The following is a 24,097-nucleotide window of genomic DNA, read 5'->3' on the forward strand; positions in this document are numbered from 1 at the left end:
CTTCCACTCTCCAGGTAAAAAACTTTCCTCGCACATCTCCTTTAAACTTTCCCACTCTCATCTTAAACCTGTGCCCCTAGTATTTAACATTTTCACCCTGGGAAAAAAAGACTCTGACTATACACCCTCTCTGTGCCTCTCACAATTTTAAACACTTCTAACAGGTCAACCTCAGCCTCTGATGCTCTACCATAACCAATCCAAGCTTGTCCAACATCTCCTTAGAGCTAATCCACTCCAACTCATGCAACATCCTGGTAAACCTCTTTTGCACCCTCTCCATAGCCTTCACACCCTTTCTGTAGTGTGGCAGCCAGAACTGCACACAATACTCCAAAGTGTGGCCTGACTAAAGTTTGACACAGCGGCAAAATGACTTGCCAATGTTTCTTCTCAATCCCCAACCAATGAAGGAAAGCATGGATGATATGGTATTGAATCCCTACAGTCTGGAAGCAGGCCAGTTGGCCCATCAATTCCAATCCTCAGCAGAGCATCCTACCTATAACCCTGCATTTCGCATTGTCTAATCCATCTAGCCTGCACATGTCTGGACGCTATGGGCAATTTAGCATGGCCAATCAATCCTAATCTGCACATCTTTGGACTGTGGGAGGAAACTGGAACACCCAGAGGAAACCCACGTAGACACGGGGAGAATATACAAACTCCACACAGTTGCCTGACGTTGGAGTCAAACCCAGGTTCCTGGTGCTGTGAGGCAGCAGTGATAACTACTGAGCCACCATGTTGCCCATATAGCATGTTGTACATCTTCTTAACCACCTTATCCAACTATGTCACTATTTTCAGGGAGCTATGGATTTGGACCCCAAGATTATTGGCGGCATGGTGGCACAGTGGTTAGCACTGCAGCCTCACAGTGCCAGAGACCTGGGTTCAATTCCCACCTCAGGCAACTGTCTGTGTGGAGTTTGCACATTCTCCCCGTGTCTGTGTGGGTTTCCTCCAGGTGCTCCAGTTTCCTCCCACAATCCAAAAATGTGTAGGTTAGGTGAATTGGCCATGCTAAATTGCCCATAGCGTTAGGTGAAGGGGTAAATGCAGGAGAATGGGTCTGGGTGGGTTGCTCTTCGGAGGGTCGGTGTGGACTTGTTGGGCCAAAGGGCCTGTTTTCACACTGTAGGGAATCTAATCTAATCCCTCTGTGTATCAATGCTCCTAAGGGTCCTGCTATTTACTGCATACTCCTCCTGCATTTGCCCTCCCAAAATGCATCACCTCACACTTGTCCAGATTAAATTCTATCTGCCATTTCAACTTTCCAACTGATCTACATCCTGCTGCATGCTTTGAGAATCTTTCTCGCTGTCCACAACTGCATCAATTTTCATGTTATCTGCAAACTTACTGATCAGGCCACCTACATTTTCATCCAAATCATTTATATAAATTACAAACAACTGAGATCCCAGCACTGATCCTTGTTGAAGAGTACTGGTGACAGACTTTCAGTCCACTGTGCTGAACTCCTTCTTGAAAGCACGCAATGTTTTGTGCTCAACTGCTTTCTGTGGCAGAGAATTCCACAGGCTCCCCTCTCTCTGAGTGAAGATGTTCCTCCTGATCTCAGTCCTAAACCACATAATCTTAACCTGTGACCCCTGGTTCTAGTCTCCACCCATCGGATACTTATAAACAATGTCCTTGTGTTAGAACCAAATTCAGGAACTAACTTATTGCACTTTCCAGGTAATTTACACTCATAGTTCTGATGATCATTCTTCCACATCCCAATTACTAATAAACACCAACCTGTCTATAAGGCAATAGATTCATTGAGACGGTTTGTCATTCAACCTATCAAGTCCATGCCAGTTCTCTGTAGAGTAATCCAGTCAGTCCCATCCCATCTTTCTATCCCCTGAGCCCTCCAAGTTTATTTTCCTCAAATGCCCATCCAATTTCCCTTTCAAATCTTTCCTCCTCCCCTTTCCATTAACCTCCATTTCAGGTCATTACCAATCACTACATAAAAAGTTCGTCCTCACAGCCTCCTCCATTTCTTGACCAAATATTAAATCTGCCTCTTAGTTCTTGTACCAGTAATCAAGCAGATAAATAAGTCTGTTACTTGAAGGTGATATTAATCTTCAAGACAGTGACAGAAAACTGGATCAGGCAAAAAGAACACCGAAAGCAACTGGAATACAGAGAATAGTAGTTTTTGTGCCACATCTTTTTCTCAGAGAGAAGTTGTTATTGAGAATTATTTACATCTTTGCTACTTGAATTTTATTTACTGTTTACATTTAAAACAAAGATTTACACAAGTCCAAAAACAAAACCAAAAAAAAGTTTCAGAACTGTGCTACATTTTACAGCATCACTGAGTTAAACATCCGCTCCACATCTTCTTCCGTTCGGGTACTGGACCTCTTGTTGCTTTCCAGAGTACACAATTTTTTAAGCAATAAATAATATCTGTAAAGATTTAGTCACATCAAAATCATAAGGGCAAATATTCAAATAAAGATGAGGCTACAGTGATAAACATAACTGCTAAGTAACTTGCATACAAGCAGAACTGATGTTACAAGTATGTTGTGGGTTAGTAATATTATTATGATAGTGTAAAAAGATCCTAACACTTTCAGACTTTCTCCATGTAACAATTTAAACCAAATAAAAAGACATTATTTAGGTATTCTGATAGTGCACACATTTCACCGAAGTTATTAAAATAGTTTGTATTTGTTCAATTGCCAAAGAACGGCAGCAGTACAGTTGCGTCAGAGATTCCTGCGGTAACTTTCATATGATTTATGCATACGGGTAAGCATTTACTGTCAATAGCAGACTGCTGTTTATACACATTTACCATAATGTATTCATTTCTATAACAAAAGCAAAGTCCAAACTGTGAAAAGCTAAAGCCTCTCCACATTTTGAAATTTCAAATTTTAGAGAGAACATCGTGACCTGCTGAGGCCGCAAGAAAGGTCACTGGGAAGGGCAAGAACAAAGAGTCTGGTGGTCATGAACTTCAACACAGCTCCATTTCACCTCACTGGTCCAATAAATCCCATCTCTTGCTCCTTTACAAAAATATGAGCCACCCATCCACATATGTCCAGGTCCGTTGCGATCACAGCGATGAATCTGAGAGATGGTTGACACAGCTACTTGTGAGGAGCATTTTGAAATGGGTAGCAAAGCTCAATGTTCCTCCTCCTATATATGTTCCACTAGGAGATGCCAGATGGGCAAATTCCACATCTTGTCAGATTCCATAACCCTGAAATCTTCTTGGTCTCTTAATGTTTAATTCCTCACTTGTCTGAGTCCTTGGCTGAGCTCAAGTGAAAGTGTTCCGGATTTGTGAAAACCAGGTGAAAGTTGAAGGACAGGACCTGAGGTTTGAGCTGAGGTGTCTTCGAAAAACAGCCCAACCTTCCTTGTCAACTATCGTGTCACCTAGAAAGAATGAACATCAAGAGAAAGTCAGAGCCTTGTGAAGCAAGTTAGCCTGTCAATAATATGTAAAAATAAACCCCAAACAGTCTTGCAACAAGAGTTGGAGGAGGTTAGTATACATTTGTTCCCTGCCTTTTTAAAGGTGTTTATTTTTATCAGTGAGAAAGGTAGTTGTATAGGTGAGAACTATCACTAAACATGTGATAATCTGCCGTGGATTTCATTTTACTTGATAATTAAAGTTGTAAAACATCTCTCATCCATTTTTGTGCAGTATAAACAGCAGTAAATCAAGATTTATTACTAGTCGTTATATTTTGAGTGTGCACTGAAATTGATTGAGGGTTGGTTGTGCTGTTTTTAATTGCCGATGAATAATTCTGACAAGTAGAGGAAAGTGAGTTGGCCATTATCAGTATCCAAAAAAAAGTCGCAAAAAGTGAATGTACGTACAGAGAGAACATTAGGTGCATCTCACTGCTGCTCTTTAATTTGGGTTGGCCATCTGTAACCATGAATCAATCCAAGTCCCTGTGAGACTCATGTGGGTATGTACCATGGAATTAGAGAAATTTCAAATAAATGCCTTGATGAATTTTCTACTGATAATATGTTTCTTTCCCAATTTTGAATTTATTAAGGAGCAGGCTAAAATTACTAAAAAAAATCCTTTCTCAAGTCTGCAGGTCCACTGCACAATCAAGAAAGATAAGAAATATTATTAGCATAAATAAAACTCTGTTTCCTGGTTTAACGAAGTAATTGTCTTCAATTGCTCTTTTTGCAACTAAATAGCTTTGCAGGAAAATAAAACCATGTTGGATGTGATTGGAGTCAGAACAGGGTAGGAGTAGCGGTTGCTACCCATATATTAAAGATGTTACTGAACTGGTTGGGTTTCTTACACAATTTAACAACCCCGATTATCACTTTTGATCTGGTACAAATGACCACAAATGGCTCGGTCGGGCAAGTTTAAACACATGTTGCAACAGATTCAAGAACAGCTTCTTCCCTGTTGTTATTGGATTTATGAATAGACCTCTTAAATTTTAAACTTAATGTTGATCTCGGTCTTTCTGCACCTTCTCTGCAGCCGTGGCATGGTATTCCTCACTCTGTTCTATTACCCTAATGCACATTATAAGGTATGATCTACCTATACTGCGCACAGAACAAAACGTCTCACTGTACTTAGGTACAAATGACAATAATAAATCAAAGCAAATCAGATCCATTGAAATCAATGTCATAAGTCGCTATATCAAAGATCAAATACAGCATTCTTCCAATATTTAGACTCTGACTTTACCACTTTTAAAATCATTTTACCTGTACATGAAGGAAGCATCGAAGTGAATATTTTCCACTTACTGAGGACAGCCATATACTGCTTTGGAGAAAACAACAGCTGTCTTTGTCACCAGATGATGATGTCACACTGCTGGCTAAAATACATAGGTAAACAGGACAGCCCTTTGTTGTTAATTAAGAGATTGCATTTCTCAAAAAGAACTTTTTTAACCACTGATCAAACAGGCCGCTTTTTAAAAAAAATTGCATTAACAATTATTCTGCATTCTGATGAAAAACAATGAAACCTCAATAATGGGCCATATATCCCATTTCTGTGAAGATTTTTACACCACAAATAATGGCAGTGGTGCTCTCTGCTGGCCAACATTGGCAACTCTGATTGGTCATATTCTGGAGGTATCCTCAGATGAGCTCTTGCCTCCAACTGCCCCCACCACCAAACACCTGCCATTGGTTGCCTGACATACCCAACCATACAACCTGTAGCCTCCCCACAGCCGATTGGAAGCAAAGGGAATCTTCATCACCCCTCAGTCAAAATGGTCTTTACTTGTTCTATGTGACTAGTAAACAAAGGTGATCAAAGATATTTTCCTCATCAGTGAAAGAAGCTTTTTTGTTACAGCCCTGACAATATTTCTCCCAGGTCATTCCTCTCATTGTATTGAACACCAGGATAGTCCCACGTGGTTGAGAAATCCACTGGTGTAGCAGACGTCGCACATATAAAGGCTGTGGTACGTGGAGGAGACACACACCACCACAGCCTCCAAGAGTCACAGATGAGAAACAAACTGCAGGAGCATGTGCAAAGTGGGCCGGCTAAATGCCTCATGTCACTTTCTCTGCCCAGACCTTCAGCAGTTGCTTGGACCTGAGTCAAGTGTTTATAGGCAATGACTGCAGATGAAACCTAATGAAGTGGCTATTGGAATCATTCTGCAGCAAACGACAGCAATGCACAGTCAGTTGTGATGAAGGGAGTCACCCTCACACATGAATTGAATTTTCCTCTTCTCAAATATTGGCTGTCCAGATTATTGTTCTTTTTTAAGCTTAGATTTTCAGCTGTTACCATCTTGACTGTGCTTTTGTTCCCCACATTGAACCGCTACTGGACTGGGAACCGGCTCTGGGAGATGCACACATGTTGTTCAGCACACATGTCTACCAAATGATTCCAGCCAATTGCAATGCAGTGTGACATCATGATCAGGTGACACAAGGCAGCTAACAATCTCTCTGTCCACTTTCAGTAAGTGTGTGTACGCGTGCAGATTGCCTTATGCTCTAACAATCACAGCATTTATCTTAACAAAACTCTAGAAGTGCAGATGTTTCGCCAATGGCAAACTACTGTTAGCACCAGGTCAAAGTGACCCACACTCCTGAGACCCAACAGCATCAACCATCCACATCTCTCAGTTCTCCAAGACTCATGTTGAGATTTCATTTTGAACTCAACACACAGAGCCAGGTTCCCTCTAAACCTAGATCTCCAGGCGACAATGGCTTTAATTAGGACTGGCGTAATTATCTAAAATAAGCAGCCACAGTAGTAGAGTGCAGCTTTGAGGTGTAATACTACATAATTGCATCAAGTATATATTTGCTAATCAAGTCAACAGTAATTTTTAGGATTCTAGCCAATACATAATAGGCACAATGGAACCTCTTGTTATATTTAAAAACTAGAACCAGTAGTAAAAGGATAAAGGGGACAATTTAAAATAGGCAGAAATAGATTCTACAGCCTAGCACCCATTAATAACAAAGGGAAATGAAGATGTGCGTTAGATATGCATTAGGGCTGCTCATTTGCTAACAACAGCCTTAGACTATGAACTGGGGGAATCCTTGGCCCCCTAAGTAGGTCATCTTTGAAATGAGGGAGGTTTGAAGCCAGAAGCAAAATCCAGCACAATATCAGTGCGCTGAAGGTGTATGCTCATTGAGAACTGCATCAGCAGTTTTTAAGTTGCAATGGTTTGAAAAGCTAAGGTTTGTTCCCATGAACCTTTGATCAGCAATTTGCAGCAGATTCTAGAATCAGCCCCTTTTTTTAATGCTGCAGTATAGCTATTAAAATACACAAAAGATAACCCCATTGATTTTTTAACCAACAATTAAAGGGAACAGCAACAAAAACAGAAGTTGCTGGGAAAGCTCAGCAAGTTTAAGAAGAGAAATCAGACCTAATGTTTCAGGACCGATAAACGGTAATTCTGATTTCTCTCCACAGATGCTGCCAGACCTGCTGAGCTTTTCCAGCATCTTCTGTTTTTGTTTCTGATTTGCAGTATATGCAGTTCTTTTGGGTTTTATTTTTATTTATTCATTTCTATGGGATGTGTCATCGCTGGCTGGGTCAGCATTTATTGTCCATCCCTAGTTGTCCCTTGAGAAGGTGGGGGTGAGCTGCCTTCTTGAACCACTGCAGTCCATGTGCTGTAGGCAGACCCACAATGCCTTTAGGGAGGGAATTGCAGGACTCTGACCCAGCGACAGTTAAGAAACCTGGACCTCTCCATCTCCATTAATGACGACCAAATTGACGCTGACATTTTTTACAAACCCACCGACTTCCACAGCTACCTGGATTACACCTCTTTCCACTCTACATCTTGCAAAAATGCCATCCCGTATTCCCAATTCCTCCGCCTCCCCCGGATCTGCTCCCAGGAGGATCAGTTCCACCACAAAACACACCAGATGGCCTCCTTCTTTAGAGACTGCAATTTCCCTTCCCACGTGGTTAAAGATGCCCTCCAACGCATCTCGTCTACATCCCGCACCTCCGCCCTCAGACCCCACCCCTCCAACCATAACAAGGACAGAACGCCCCTGGTGCTCACCTTCCACCCTACCAACCTTTGTATAAACCAAATCATCCGCCGACATTTCCGCCACCTCCAAACTGACCCCACCACCAGGGATATATTTTCCTCCCCACCCTTTTCCACCTTCCGCAAAGACCATTCCCTCCGTGACTACCTGGTCAGGTCCACGCCCCACTACAACCCACCCTCCCATCCTGGCACTTTCCCCTGCCACCGCAGGAACTGTAAAACCTGCGCCCACACCTCCTCCCTCACCTTTATCCAAGGCCCTAAAGGAGCCTTCCACATCCATCAAAGTTTTACTTGCACATCCACCAATATCATTTATTGTATCCGTTGCTCCCGATATGGACTCCTCTACATTGTGGAGACTGGGCACCTCCTAGCAGAGCGCTTTAGGGAACATCTCCGGGACGCCTGCACCAATCAACCACACCGCCCCGTGGCCCAACATTTCAACTCCCCCTCCCACTCTGCCGAGGACATGGAGGTCCTGGGCCTCCTTCACCGCCGCTCCCTCACCACCAGACGCCTGGAGGAAAAACGCCTCATCTTCCGCCTCGGAACACTTCAGCCCCAGGGCATCAATGTGGACTTCAACAGTTTCCTCATTTCCCCTTCCCCCACCTCACCCTAGTTCCAAACTTCCAGCTCAGCACTGTCCCCATGACTTGTCCGGACTTGTCCTACCTGCCTACCTCCTTTTCCACCTATCCACTCCACCCTCTCCTCCCTGATCTATCACCTTCATCCCCTCCCCCGCTCACCTATTGTACTCTATGCTACTTTCTCCCCACCCCCCACCCTCCTCTAGCTTATCTCTCCACGCTCCAGGCTCACTGCCTTTATTCCTGATGAAGGGCTTTTGCCCGAAACGTCGATTTCGAAGCTCCTTGGATGCTGCCTGAACTGCTGTGCTCTTCCAGCACCACTAATCCAGACAGTTAAGAAATGCCAATATATTTCCAAGTCAGGGTAGTGAGTGGCTTGGAGGGGAATTTGAAGGTGGTGATGTTCCCAAGTATCTGCTGCCCTTATCCTTCTAGTCGGAAGTGCTCATGGGTTTGGAAGGTGCTATCTGAGGATCTGTGATAAATTTCTGCAGCGCATCTTGTGGGTAGTACACACTGCTGAAAGTGTGTTGCTGGAAAAGCGCAGCAGGTCAGGCAGCATCCAGGGAACAGGAGAATCGACGTTTCAGGCATAAGCCCTTCTTCCGGAATCTGGATTCCTGAAGAAGGGCTTATGCCCGAAATGTCGATTCTCCTGTTCCCTGGATGCTGCCTGACCTGCTGCGCTTTTCCAGCAACACATTTTCAGCTCTGATCTCCAGCATCTGCAGACCTCACTTTCTCCTCATAGTACACACTGCTGCTACTGAGCGTCGGTGGTGTAGGGAGTGGATTTTTATGGATGTAGTGGCAATCAAGCGGCTGCTTTGTCCTGGATGGAGTGAAGCTTCTTAAGTGTTGTTGGAGCTGTACCCATCCAGGCACGTGGGGAGTATTCCATCACACTCCTGACTTGTGCCTTGTAGTTGGGGGAGTGGACAGACTTTCAGAAGTCAGGAGATGAGTTACTCACTGCAGTATCCCTAGCCTCTGACCTGCTCTTGCAGCCGCTGTGTTTATGTGGTGAGCCCAGTTGTGATTCCGATCAATGATAACTCCCAAGATGTTGATAGTGGGATCTCAGTGAAGGTAAGACCATTGAATGTCAAGGGGATTCATTAAGTTAGATTGTTAAAGGTAACAGTGTTGTTCTGCAAATATCGAACGCACTTTAATCAATCTGAAAATCTGGATTTAATTTGTTGATAATAGAAATGACTACTCGGATGAGGAGATGATGACATAGTGCTAACCAAACAGAACTGGTCAATTCAAAGGCTCAGGTGAATGTTCCAGGAACATGGATTTAAATCCCACCAGATAAAGAAACCAAGTTTAATTTAAATTAATAAAATGTGAATTATCAAGATATCCTCAGTGATGCTGACTGTGATAGTTGTTTCTTTTCTCCCATTTAAAAATCCATCTGGTTCACTAATGTGAAAGATAATCTGCCATCCTGACCTGGTCTGGCCTACATGTGACTTCAGACCCGCAGGAATGGGGTTGATTCGGAGGTAGCCTGGAAAGACACTGTTTTCAAGGCAATTAGCGATGGGAAATAAAATATTGGCCTTGATGGCAACTCCCATCCCCATGAAAAAACTCAGCACTGGCTGAAAGTAACCAAGGATAGATATGAAAGAATGGCATCCAAAATTACACAGAAACTCTTCAAAACATAAACTTATTAAAATTCTATTTCAGTCCCATGACAAGCAATGATATGCCAGGAGTCTGATGGGTAGCTCAAGTTGGAAACGTTGGTGGGAAGGGAAGTTGGATGTCCCCACTCCCCTTCCCACCAACTTCCCATCAGTAAAATATCCTCTCAATCAGCTGGTATTCTTTCTGGGGAGAGAGGTGTTTAATGGGCAGAAAACAGAGCGAAAATTGACAAAAGACATGCACATGTCATTGAAAGCCAGTTACGAGGTCAGACTTTGGCTCTTTGGGAATCTCTCCAAGTTGTTTCAAAAGCTGCTAGTGCTTTAGTTCCCACCACTTCCTCATCACTCCACCCAGACCCAATGGAGCATGAGAACATAATGAACAAGACCCCCTTATATTCTCTATGTCAATTCATGACCTTCAGAAACCTCCATGGTCTCTTGTACCCTCCAGGCTGAAAGAACAGTATTTACTATCTCCCCACTTTCTTAATTCTTTCAGGGAAGTCATTAGCAAAGCCAATGTATTATTTCCCATCCCTAATTCCCTGAAGAGCGTGCCTTGCCCGATACATCAGAAAATAACAGACTGTTATACATTTACAGTGGGCGGCACAATGGTTAGCACTGCTGCCTCACAGCGCCAGAGACCAGGGTTCAATTCCCGCCTCAGGCAGCTGTCTGTGTGGACATTGCACATTCTCCCCGTGTCTGCGTGGGTTTCCTCCGGGTGTTCCGGTTTCCTCCCACAGTCCAAAAATGTGCAGGTTAGGTGAATTGTCCGCAGTGTTAGGTGAAGGGGTAAATGTGGTGGAATGGGTCTGGGTGGGCTACTCTTCGGAGGGTCGGTGTGGACTTGTTGGGCCGAAGGGCCTGGTTCCATACTGTAAGTAATCTAATCAGCTGTAGAGTACTGCAGCTGGTAGAACTGGATATCTGATTGGATAATATAGTCACTTGTACGCACTTGGATTGTGAACTCTGAAAAGGATTGAGTAGAGATAGGAGTGAATAAAGACGTAAAGCTTTGATTGTAAGTTAGTATTTGCAGAAATTGTCATTTGGAAGTTTGTTGTCTGTAAAATTGGTAAACCTTTGTTTTTGTGATAAAAATTTGATCAGTACAGATCGTTCTTCTATAGCGTGATGGTTGCGTTCTTATGCAACCCCATGTTGTATAAAAATCACATTTTAGGAACAGCGCTTAAAGTGTTGGTGATGTAATCGCGTTAAAGTGAATTCACGTTAATGGAAAGCCCATTATAACAGAACGACTTGAATACCATTTTTGAAAATGTACATCTCCCATGCTTGCATGAGTAAACATTTGAACAAGAAACCTGAGTCTCAGCCAGTCTATGAGGAAATAAAGGGCAGAATTCATCCTTTCAATGCCACCTCTAAAGCTGCTCACTAATATCCATCATAGGTAGATCTCTGGAGCCATAAACCTCTGAGGAAAATACATTTCTAAGTATCTGATACAGTTTTTAACTCATACATCCTTGAAAGTGAGAAAAAAACCCTATCATAAAACCCATCTTAAATCTTCTCAAGTTTTTAAACAAACCAGTTAATACTAAGATTCTATTTCAAAGATAGAGAGCCCTTTAATAGTCTATTTAAATTATCAGCTATAAATGTGAATGCAGAACTTCTACTGAGATAACTGCAGCTTTTCAAACTCAGCCAAACTTTCATTACAACTTGGAGAAATGCCAACAAATCTCTTTTTGAAACATGCCAGACCAGATGCTAAAGTTTTCTTTCTAACCTGTAGCAGATGGCCTATCAATCAAAGCAGTTCAGCAGAGGTGATTTTTAAAACAAAGTTTTAATTACAACATCAACTTGTCTGTTTCCTTTCAAGAACGGGGGACTTAAAAAGAAATGTTACATCACGAGTGCACCCTACTTCATCAGTTCATCCTTCTGAAACTGTGAGTTAAGAGGCTTGCTTATTAAATCCATGTCTGAACTCAGCACCAAGTTGAAGTTGACCTAATGCGTTTGGATTTCCCGCTTGTGTGAGTTAGGCCCCATCCCTCTTTTCCCACCAATTAACAATGGAAACTCTCAGAAATGAGTATGGGACTTCAACATTCAGGTCCTGCCTGCCATTTCTTAAAGGGCCCATGGAGTCTTCCACACACCACAAAAATCTGGACCATGTTTTGTTCATGAGATGTTAAAATGGCGAGTAAATGTCACTCTTACTGTTTAAGCAAAGAATGGATGATTCTGTGCAAGGAGAGCATCAGGATGTTGTGCTTCGTTCCCAGATTTTGCAGCATCTCATCGAGGGCAGATCAAGGTCATGTGTAAAGCAACAAAGGCCAATGAGAGAGCAATCCATATCAATTGCTCTCTGGCAATTTTTAGGGGCTAGATAAATGCAGCACAAACTAGGGTCCTGGATTCAGAGAACATCTCCAAGACACACGCACTAAATAACCCCACCGCCCTATGACCGGCAACTTCAACTCCCCCTCCCACTCCGCCAAGGACATGCAAGTCCTGGGCCTCCTCCACCGCCAAATCCAAGCCACCGGCGCCTGGAGAAGGAACGCCTCATCTTCTGCCTTGGGACCCTTCAACCACTCATCATCAGCGTCGATTTCACCAGTTTCCTCATCTCCTACCTGTCCCATCTTCCTATCCACTCCACCCTCCCCTCTGACCTATTATTATCACACCACACCTTCACCGATCTATTGCCTTCCAAACTACCTTGCCCCCAAGTCCCCAATTTATCTCTCCCATTTATCTCTCAGGCCCCTTGCCCCCCCCCAAGCTCCCCATCTCAGCACTGCCCCACCCACATTCCTGATGAAGAGCTCATGCCCAAAACCTTGATTCTCCTGCTCTTCAGATGCTGCCTGACCTGCTGTACCGTTCCAGCTCCACACTTTTTGACTCTGATCTCCAACATCTGCAGTCCTCACTTTCACCTGGATTCAAATGCTTTGTTTGATAAACCATCGTGTTTGATGCAAACTGACTGGAAAAATAATTCAAAATAAGACTTGTATGGTTGAGTGAAATAAAAATTAGACAATCAATTGTACAGAGTTGAGAACACAGTATAGAGATTCAAAGAGACTTCAGTCTTCAGACCGTCATAGTGGAACAATCAGAGATGCTTTTCTGAAAGTTTGGAATCAAAGATCATTTTTGGTGGTTATATTGGATGAGTTCAGTTCTGGGTTCATTAACTGTTACTCCTAATTCGAATTCTAAATATTAGTCGTAATTCGCAGCTCTTAAGTATCCAGTTGAGCTATCAAAATAATTAATATCAATACAAAATTAAAGATCTTAAAAGATCAGAAAGAGGTAGGGAAATAAATTGTAGTTTGTAAAAGGCATGTTTGTCAATAACATAGTGATGAAAATCATGAGAGAGGCCAGAATTAGAGGAGCATGGTGATCATCAATGTTTGTAGGGCCAGAGGAAGTTACAAAGGTGAAGCTTACGGAGGGATTTGACAATAAGGATGAAAATTTCAATATTGAAGCTGATGTTGATCAGCAAGCACAGGGTGGTGGGTGAATTGGACTGGGTGCAAGTTAGCAATAAGCACTAAATTGTCAGTCTCACGCAAGGGGCTAACTAAGATGGGTGGCAGAGATACAGACATGGTCTTCAGTTGTGAGCCAGGGTTAAAACAGAGGTAAAGCATTATTCACCTGGACATGTCTAATTCCTATATTTGGGATGCGGGATTGTTCAGAATGTGAGCACTGACATCTATCCCCTTGACACCTAAATTAATCTCAAGGTTGCGAGGTGTTTCTTTGGTTAAAGCTGAAAAACTAAAATAATGAATAAGAGCATTAGCAGCGCCTATTGGTAGAAGAAGGTACTACATGTCCAGGAAGATGTAAATACTGTAAATATACACACAAACACACATACAAGCCAGGTAATATGAATGGCATAAATATTTTGCATGTACCATTTATTCCATTCACCTTGTGCATATTTAGTTAATCGACTTCTGAAACATACACTCAGTGGAGCACAAAGCTGAATGAGGATTACATAGCAAATAAAATGTTAGTTATTATGCTTGCATTTAGTTGCTATAAAGGATCATTCCAAGTTTATACAACAGTGCGATGAGCTGCCATCTGGGAACAGACTTGTGCTAAGCTGAATTAAATCTATCTGAATGATTAAGCTCTCCTGGAAGTGGAATGATACATCCTAACAGCAAAGCGCAATGTTATTAGTTTTATATTAAATGAAATTCAGGAGGATAGAATGTAGTACCACTGCCAATTAGGAGGCTATTTTTGTGTTTTTGAAAAAATATGATGAGAGATTAAAGGACTGCAGAACACAATCTTACCAGAAAGACTTGACAGCGTACAACTGATGCGCTATCTTGTCTTCAATTACATGACCAATGTCATTTATTTGAACTGTCATATAGGTTATTGATTTTCCAGGGTGTTGTGAAAGGCAGGCAGCACAAAGAACAAAGTGCAAGTGAAGTTATAGCCTGGCATCTGGTCAATAATTTATTTGCACTACACGGTTAGATGTCAGGTCTTACAGAGGTAACTTTGTCTAGGAGCACACTAGCTTTCGGAGCGACGCTCCCGAAAGTTACTGTGCTTCCAATTAAACCTGTTGGACTATAACCTGGTGTTGTGTGATTTTTAACTTTGTACACCCCAGTCCAACACCGGCACCTCCAAATCTTGTCTGGGAGTGTTTGACTAGTATATGGATAGATTGCTACATTTGGTCCCCATGCTGCTTCCATGGATCTCATTCAAACCTTTTCTACCTCTGGGCTTGGCTATTCCATTGCGCTCTGAGCTGATCTCTCACATTTCACTGCCTGTAAACTTCAATGAGGGGGTGCCAATGTTAGACTGGGGTGGACAAATTCAAAATCAGACAACACCAGGTTATAGTCCAATAGGTTTACTTGGAAGTATTAGCTTTTGGAGCACTGTTCCTTCATCAAGAAGCTAGTGGGACAGGATCATAAAACACAGAATTTATAGCACAAGATCAAAGTGCCATGCAACTGATATGATATATTGAACAAACCTAGATTGCTGTAAAGTCTTTCATATTTTAGAATTGGTTGCAGGTTTCAATTCATTAATTTGTAAATCCCAGAACTGCTTTCAAGTCACAATCCTGAGATAACTTTAGGTTTTATTTTTAAAAAGGTGACATCTCAGCTCAGACAATGCATTACAGGTGGAGAAAGTGAGGACTGCAGATGCTGGAGATCAGAGTTGAAAATGTGTTGCTGGAAAAGCACAGAAGGTCAGACAGCATCCAAGGAGCAGGAGAAACGTTGATTCTCCTGCTCCTTGGATGCTGCCTGACCTGCTGCGCTTTTCCAGCAACACATTTTCAGCAATGCATTACAGGTGCAAATTTGCCGAATTGTATTGGTAGATACATTCTGTTTGTTCAAAAAGTACACAATCTGCAGGCAGTCAATCCATGTGACATTTTATACACTCCTACTTTGGAAACAGAACCAGTCTGACTCAAGATTGGAATACTGACAGACTCCAATGTCACATCTTTGATGTATTGTCTGAGCTAAAATATCACCTTTTTATAAAACCTGAGGGCATGACTTGAAAGAAGCTCTGGGATTTACATATTAATGAATCGAAACTTGTCACTTGATGAAGGAGCAGTGCTCCAAAAGCTAGTACTTCCAAATAAAAACCTAATAATAACAATAACCTAGTGTTGTGTGATTTTTAACTTTGTAAACTTGAAGACATCTAAATCTCTGAAACCCATATCTTCATACACACTAAGGTCCCATTCAGCTATCAACCCTGTGCTCACTGACCAATATTCGTTCCCAGTAAAACAATGTCTTACTCACAAACTCACAATTCCTATCCCTGTAACTCCAACCATACATGATATCAACCCTCCTCACATTTCAACTCCTGTGCATTCTTACTTACAATCGCTCCTCTATTGGTGACCGGGTCTCAATTGCCTAAGTCTCAAGCTGTAGAATTCTCTCGCTCGGAATTGAGTATAAGAGCTGCCAGGTCATGTTACAATTGTACAAGACATTGGATCAGCTGCATTTAGAATACTGTGTACAGTTCTGGTCACCACATTACCGAAAGGATGTGCAGAGAAGGTTTATGAGGATGTTGTCTGGTATGGAGGGTGCTAGCTATGAAGAGAGGTTGAGTAGCTTAGGATTGTTTTCATTAGAAAAAAGGAGATTGAGGGAGGACCTGATTGAGGTCTACAAAATAATGAAGGGTATAGACAGGGTAGATAGAGATAAGCTTTTTCCCGGGGCGAAGGATTCAATAACGAGAGGTCACGCTTTCAAGGTGAGAGATGGAAAGTTTAAAGGGGACATACGCGACAATTACTTTACACAGAGGGTGGTAGGTGCCTGGAACACGTTGCCAGCAGTGGTAGTAGAGGCAGGCACAGTAGATTCATTTAAGGTATGTCTGGACAGATGCATGAGTAGGTGGGGAGCAGAGGGATACAGATGCTTAGGAATTGGGCAACAGGTTTAGACAGTGGATATGGATCAGCTCAGGCTTGGAGGGCCGAAGAGCCTGTTCCTGGGCTGTAAATTTTCATTGTTTTTCTCCTTTGTTCAACCTCTCTGGATCTTTACTTTCCATCTATTCAACACTCTTTAATCAGTCCTCAGCAAAGGACTCACCTTCATTCCCCTCCGCCCACGCATCAATGAATTTAATACACGCCGTGACATCGAACACTTCTTCTATCGCCTCCGAGCTTACTTTCACAATCAGGACTCCCGCCCACCTTCCGAGGACCCCTTCGCCCACCTCCAACACACTGCATCCACCTGGACACCCCGCGCTGGCCTATTACCTGCCCTCGATCTCTTCATTTCCAACTGCCACCGGGACATTAACCACCTCAACCTGTCTACCCCCCTCCCCCACTCCAACCTCTCACCCTCACAACGCACAGCACTCCAATTCCTCTGCTCCAATCCCAACCTCACCATCAAACCAGTAGATAAAGGGGGTGCAGTGGTAGTCTGGCGCACTGACCTCTACACTGCTGAAGCCAGATGCCAACTCGAGGACACCTCCTCCTACTGCCCCCTCAACCATGACCCCACACCCCCCATCACCAAACCATCATCTCCCAGACCATACAGAACCACATCACCTCAGGAGATCTCCCACCCACAGCTTCCAACCTCATAGTCCGGGAACCCCGCACTGCCCAGTTCTACCTCCTTCCCAAGATCCACAAGCCTGACCACCCTGGCCGACCCATTGTCTCAGCATGCTCCTGCCCCACTAAACTCATCTCTACCGACCTCGACACTGTCCTGTACCCTCTAGTCCAGGAACGCCCAACATACGTTCGAGACACCACCCATGCCCTCCGCCTCCTCCAAGACTTCCGTTTCCCCGGCCCCCCATGCCTCATCTTCACCATGGATATCCAATCCCTCTACACCTCCATCCGCCATGACCTCCGCCAAGCCCTCCGTTTCCTCCTCTCCCGACGTCCCCAACAGTACCCTTCCACTGACACTCTCGTTCGTTTGGCCAAACTGGTCCTCACCCTTAACAATTTCTCCTTCGAATCCTCCCACTTCCTCCAGACCAAAGGGGTAGCCATGGGCACCCGTATGGGCCCCAGCTATGCCTGTCTCTTTGTTAGCTACGTAGAACAGTCCAACTTCCGTAGTTACACCGGCATCACTCCCCACCTCTTCCTCCGCTACATTGATGACTGCATTGGCGCCACCTCGTGCTCCCGCAAGGAGGTTGAGCAATTCATCAACTTCACCAGCACATTCCACATTGACCTTAAATTTACCTGGACCATCTCTGACACCTCCCTCCCCTTCCTGGACCTCACCATCTCCATTAATGATGACCAAATTGACACAGACATTTTTTACAAACCCACCGACTCCCACAGCTACCTGGATTACACCTCTTTCCACCCTACCTCCCGCAAAAATGCCATCCCGTATTCCCAATTCCTCCGCCTCTGCCATATCTGCTCCCAGGAAGACCAGTTCCACCACAGAACACACCAGATGGCCTCCTTCTTTAAAGATCGCAATTTCCCTTCCCATGTGGTTAAAGATGCCCTCCAACGCATCTTGTCCACATCCCGTACCTCCGCCCTCAGACTCCACCCCTCCAACCGTAATAAGGACAGAACCCCCCTGGTGCTCACCTTCCATCCTACCAACCTTCGCATCAACCAAATCATCCGCCGACATTTCCGCCACCTCCAAAGGACCCCACCACCAGGAATATATTTCCCTCCCCACCCCTTTTACGCCTTCCACAAAGACCGTTCCCTCCGTGACTACCTGGTCTGGACCATGACTCCCAACAACCCACCTTCCCGTCCTGGCACCTTCCCCTGTCACCGCAGGAATTGCAAAACCTGCGCCCACACCTCCTCCCTCACCTCCATCCAAGGCCCGCAAGGAGCCTTCCACATCCATCAAAGTTTTACCTGCACATCCACCAATATCATTTATTGTATCCGTTGCTCCCAATGCGGTCTCCTCTACATTGGGGAGACTGGACGCCTCCTGGCAGAGCACTTTAGGGAACATCTCTGGGACACCCACACCAATCAACCATACCGCCCTGTGGCCCAACATTTCAACTCCCCCTCCCATTCAGCCAAGGACATGCAGGTCCTGCACCTCCTTCACCTCTGCTGCCTCCGCACCCGACACCTGGAGGAAGAATGCCTCATCTTCCGCCTCGGAACACTTCAACCCCAGGGCATCAATGTGGACTTCAACAGTTTCCTTATTTCCCCTTCCCCCACCTCATCCCAGTTCCAAACTTCCAGCTCAGCACCGTCCCCATGACCTGTCCTACCTGCCTATCTTCTTTTCCACCTATCCACTCCACCCTCCCCCCACCCCAACCTATCACTTTCATCCCACCCCCATCCACCCATTGTACTCTTTGCTACCTTCCCCACCCTCCTCCCTGACCTATCACCTTCATCCCCACCCCCACTCACCTATTGTACTCTATGCTACTTTCTCCCCAACCCCACCTTCCTCTCATTTATCTCTCCACTCTTCAGGCTCTCTGCCTGTATTCCTGATGATGGGCTTTTGCCCGAAATGTCGATTTTCCTGCTCCTCGGATGCTGCCTGAACTGCTGTGCTTTTCCAGCACCACTCTACTCCAGAATTTAATGTTTTACATGCCTGGGGAGGGTCGGTCAATACGCAGGGTAGCCGAAGACAGGACTGTCGTGCAGGAAGGCTAGCCAAAGATGGTCTGGTCAGTACGTGGTGTGGACAGGTGGCAGGTGAAGGGTACCCAGGGACTGGAGGCTGTCAGGGAGAGTTGAGTTATGTTCATTATTAAATGCTGGTTTCGGCTATGTTGTGTTTTCTTTTGTGCCTGGGTGCAGGCAATGTGTAAAGTGTTTGCAATTGTATATTGCCCACTGTAAACTTTACCTTTAGGGTGTGAAATAGACTCTTCTCTTCTGTGGATTTCTGTCACAGTGACTTGTGTGAAAATTCTATGTATGTTTTATGTAGTGTTGTTTGGTTTGTAAAATTTCGGACACCTTACAGTTGTATCCCTATTTCTCTTGTGTGTTGTTACAGTTGTATTGTACTTTGTATAACTATGAATAAAAGCAAACATAGATTGAGTTGTCCTATATTAAGTAGCTAGTCTGCTTTCTAACAACATCTGAAGCATTTTCGTTGAACTTAAGATTTACCAATTCAGGAATCTAGATGCCAAAATTCATCCTTAAAAATTGCAGGGGCTTTTTTTAAACTATTCAATCTTGGGATATAGGTATCACTAGCTCCACCTCTTTATCCATCTCTGACTGCAGAGAGGACTTTTAAGAGTGAACCATATTGAACTCAACCAAGGATGGCAGATTACCCTCCTGAAAGGACATTAGTGAACCAGATGGGTTTTTCAATGATAATTGTTACAAGGTTGCCGTTCAAATTCAAGGTGGGATTTGACCCCTTGTCCCAAAACAATCGCTGAGGGGTTCCAGATTATTGAGTTAATGCTGTACACCAGCCCCCTTGTTGTACCAACGCTCCTTCTCCTGAGGTTGAACAGATTGCTGCAGTCTGTCCATCTGTAGTGCCTGAAATCTAACACAGTCTGTTAACAATGAGGTCTATTCCAACATTATGATTTAGTACGGACATCATACTTCATCAACATTGTTACATAAAAGCTGATGATTGCACTGGCCTGCCTAGCCATATGGGCCCACTCTTCCCTCTGATCAACTTAGGGACATTTACACTTTTATAATGTTACCCTGTCTAATTTATCTGGGCTTTTAAAGCTTATACAAGACTTCAACAATAATGGTTGTGCAGGGGTACAGTGGACTGTAATTATGTATCCAGTCCTTTAATCATATTACCTATCTTCGGTTACAGCTACGCTAATGACCAGGCATTCATTATTGCTGTTCAATTATATTTCAATGAGTAGGACGAAACGCAATGGGAACTGCAGAATAATTTCTGCATGTCATAATTCTCCTTTGATGACTGTTTTCATACAACGGGTCTATTACTGCGTTATTGAAAATAAGAGTAATGGTAATCTGGGATTCTGTTCCACACAGGGACTGCAGATACTGGGAAAAATGATACTTTGGAATCTGGGATCAATGTGTTTTTATGATTAAGGTATCAAGGATGTGTAGCAAATAGGTGAACGCTGTTGAGGTACAGATCAGCTCGAATCTAATTGAATAGCAGAGGAGCCCTGTGGGGCACAACTGCCTTACACCTGTTCCTGACAATGAGTTTATCGTTATTTTTGCTTTAATTTTACAAAGTGTCCACTGTTTACAAAGGGTCAACAGTGCAATGATAAATTTGACATGTTCACCTCTGTTTTCTCCAGACTGTGCAACATTAAGCTGATTGTATTCAGAATATTAACAGATGTCTGCTTTGTTTGAACGTTTTCTTTTCAATGTTAAAAATCACACAGCACCAGGTTATAATCCAACAGGTTTATTTGGAAACACTAGCTTTCGGAGCGCTGCTCCTTCATCAGTTTTGTGATTTTTAACTTTGTACACCCGAGTCCAACATCGGCACCTCCAAATCATTTCTCTTCAATTATATACTTTTTTTACACTTTTTTTAAACATTTTTAACAATGTTTAATTTTGATTTAACTCAGATGTTTTGCTGCTGTTGTGTGTGCTCCAGCAGACACAGCCTTAGTTTTAAGCATTTAAGTTGCCATCGTTCCATTCTCTCATTATAGCGAGAGAAGCAATTCATGTCAAGATTAGAGTGGTGCTGGAAAAGCACAGCAAGTCAGGCAGCATCCAAGAAGCAGGAAAATCAATGTTTTGGGCAAAAGAAAGGGCTTTTGCCCGAAACATCGATTTTCCTGCTCCTTGGATGCCGCCTGACCTGCTGTGCTTTTCCAGCACCACTCTAATCTCGACTCTGATCTCCAGCATCCACTTTCGCCTAGAGAAGGAACTCATGACAAGCTTAATGCAAGAGTCACCACGTCTCAGGCAAGGTGCAGGACTGAAAGGCAGAACTTTCATGGTAAGCACAGCCAGCACAGGATTGGAACATTCACGTCATTGGCTTCACTCTGCATCACAAACCAGCTATCCAGCCAACAGAGCTAACAGACATGTTGCAAAGCAGCTTGAAACTCCTCAGGGGTTTGACTCCTTCAGATATTATTTTTACCCACAGACAAGTAGGCCAGTATTTACCAGGTTTGAGAAGGTGGTGGTTGTTTGATCATGTGCTTATTTGGGACCCTCATTAGATCAGGTTAAATTTCTTAGAAACCACGTTAGTTGTTGCATTGAAAATGATGATAAGGCTCTGGAGCAGGAAGTAGAGGGTCTAACGTCTTACAGGAACTCTAGCACATAGCCACTAAGGTCACAGTGGAATCACTATTTACGGCTGAGGCCCATTTACATAATTATTATGCCCTCCCATTACGCTGGTGAGCTCCCTTCTTTGAACCACTGCAATAGTACATTTCAGACTCAATGCAATTGAGGAGAATTGCTAAGCTCTTTCAGAGGCCACTCAAGACTGAGCCACATTACTTCAGGTCCAGAGTTGCAAACAGGTAAGAACAGCTGACTTCTCTCCTAAAGTCAACCAGCCGCATTTTTACAAGAATGCATTGTACCTTCGTCGCCATTCCCAATAGTGCTTTCCTATTCCGAATTTATTAAATGTATCAATCGTGGATCGCCAGCTGCCAGGGTTGGATTTGAACTGAATGTCTGCTGCATCACTGATGTTAGACTTTTAGTCCAGTTAAAATAATAAATATGGGGCCATTCTCCATAATCTGAGGGAGAGAAACGTGACCGAAAGTTTGGAATTGGTCAGGTATGCACGCAGGGATATTGTACATGGAAGACAAATTCATTTCTGGTTTGATATTGAAGACAGTGACTAAAAGACTAGGCCTAAACATTCAAAATAATGGGAATGCAATCACATTCTTCTTTTGGCCAGTGTTATGGACCAGAGACTTTGCTAGTTGTTTTAAGCTGGTGTATAGTGGATATTCCAGGAGTGATGCAGCTGGTTAAATCACTTAGTTTTAAATAAAACAGAAGTTATTTATAAAATTACCAAATAAAACATAAACAAAAGAGAACAGAATACAGAATAACTTAACCTGTCCAAAAACCCAACAGATTATTCCAACTTAATGATGCTGTTTCAAACAATCCCTATAAACACCCCTTGGCAAAAAAAATAAAAATCAAACACAGGTTCTTACAGGAGAGATGTCAGAGAGAAAGGAAGGATCAGCATGGACCTGCTTCTTTGGGTCCAGCAGCTTCAGAACACTCCTGCTAAAACCCAAACCAAACCAGGGAAAAGCTGAGCTGGGAAAACTGGCCTCTCCCCTTTCATTGTACCAGTGTTTTTTTCAAAACTTGACAGCATGCTCATGTAGTCAAACCTAGCGTTCAGAATCGCTGTTTTTTATGACCTCTCTGAGAAAAATGCCATGAGATGATTTATTAAAGATTTGTATATCATGAAGTAAATAAACAGAATCTGTTCCCAAAGTTGACAGGGCAATACTGAGAGGTCACAGATACAAGGGAATTGGCAAATGAATTAGAAACCCAATGAGCAAATACATCTTCACACAACCGCTGTTCGGATTTGAAATGTACTGTCTGATAGGTTGGTAAATAGGAGTTTAATAGTAACCTTAAACTTGAAGGGTAGGAAATTCGGGCAATATCAGGAACCAATTGGAAATAGGTTGGACAGATGGATTACCCTTCAAAACAGTCAGCACATACTCAATGGCCATGTTTATGCTGAAATATTTTATGATTTTAGCATTGTGCCCAGGCAGAGAGAGATCAACGTATACAGGGCAGACTATGTACATGTAAAAGGTGGATTTTAGGTTGAGTGACTTCCAATTTGCAAATCCCCTTAGAATCATAGAATCCCTACAGTTTGGAAGCAGGCCATTTGGCCCATCAAGTTTCAATGATCCTCTGAGGAGTATCCCACCCAGACCCACCCCTTACCTTATCCCTGAAGCTCAGCATTCCCCATGGCCAATCCACCTAACCTACACACCCCTGATCACTATGGGGCATTTTAACATGGCCAATCCACATAACCTGCACATCTTTGGACTGTGGGAGAAAACGGGAACACCCAGGAGGAAACCCGCACAGACACGGGGAGAACTCCACACAGACAATCGCCCATGGCTGGAATCAAAGCCAGGTCCCTGTCCTAGAGCAGTGCTAACTACTGAGCCATTGTGCAGCCTTGGATTGTTGAATAAAGTTAGCAAACTCTTTTCAGCTGAAAATGGAATATATTGCCATGTAGACATCAAAAAATAATTGGACATCAACTATTACAGAAACTGTAAATTTGTGATCAAGCAATTTGTGGTACTGAAATAATATTGATGACTTCCCACTACACTCAGTGGATTAAATTTGTCATTTTAAGAAATATTTTACATTTATTATATAGATGTATTGAGCCACAGAGCTTAAGCCTCACTTTGGCTCCATATTAGGTTAGGTGGGCTTGGATCGGCGCAACATCGAGGGCCGAAGGGCCTGTACTGCGCTGTATTCTTCTATGTTCTATGTTCTATTGCAGAGCAGCAATATATTTCACACTGAAATGCTCAAAGGATATTCATCCTTCTGACT

At 43.4% G+C, this 24,097-nt stretch overlaps 1 protein-coding gene across 3 annotated transcripts in view; it reads right to left on the bottom strand.

Moving 5' to 3' along the window:
• Nucleotides 1-2,191: 2,191 nt before the first annotated feature.
• The window catches only part of LOC122559859 (chemokine-like protein TAFA-2), a 289,286-nt gene continuing 267,380 nt past the window's right edge, over nt 2,192-24,097 (bottom strand). For 2 of the 3 annotated variants that reach the window (XR_015760509.1, XR_015760510.1), the window contains exon 7: nt 2,193-3,438. Coding sequence is in view for 1 of the 3 variants with exons in the window: in XM_043709983.2 (XP_043565918.1) it covers nt 3,427-3,438 (12 nt within the window). In the remaining 2 variants the exon portion in view is untranslated. Of the gene's footprint in view, nt 3,439-24,097 lie in introns of all 3 variants that reach the window. The other variant, XM_043709983.2, reaches the window with a different exon arrangement.

The sequence above is a fragment of the Chiloscyllium plagiosum genome, unplaced genomic scaffold, assembly GCF_037043375.1.
Source record: "Chiloscyllium plagiosum isolate Xiang-an unplaced genomic scaffold, Cpla_swu_hap1 HiC_scaffold_19, whole genome shotgun sequence".
NCBI lineage: Eukaryota > Metazoa > Chordata > Chondrichthyes > Orectolobiformes > Hemiscylliidae > Chiloscyllium > Chiloscyllium plagiosum.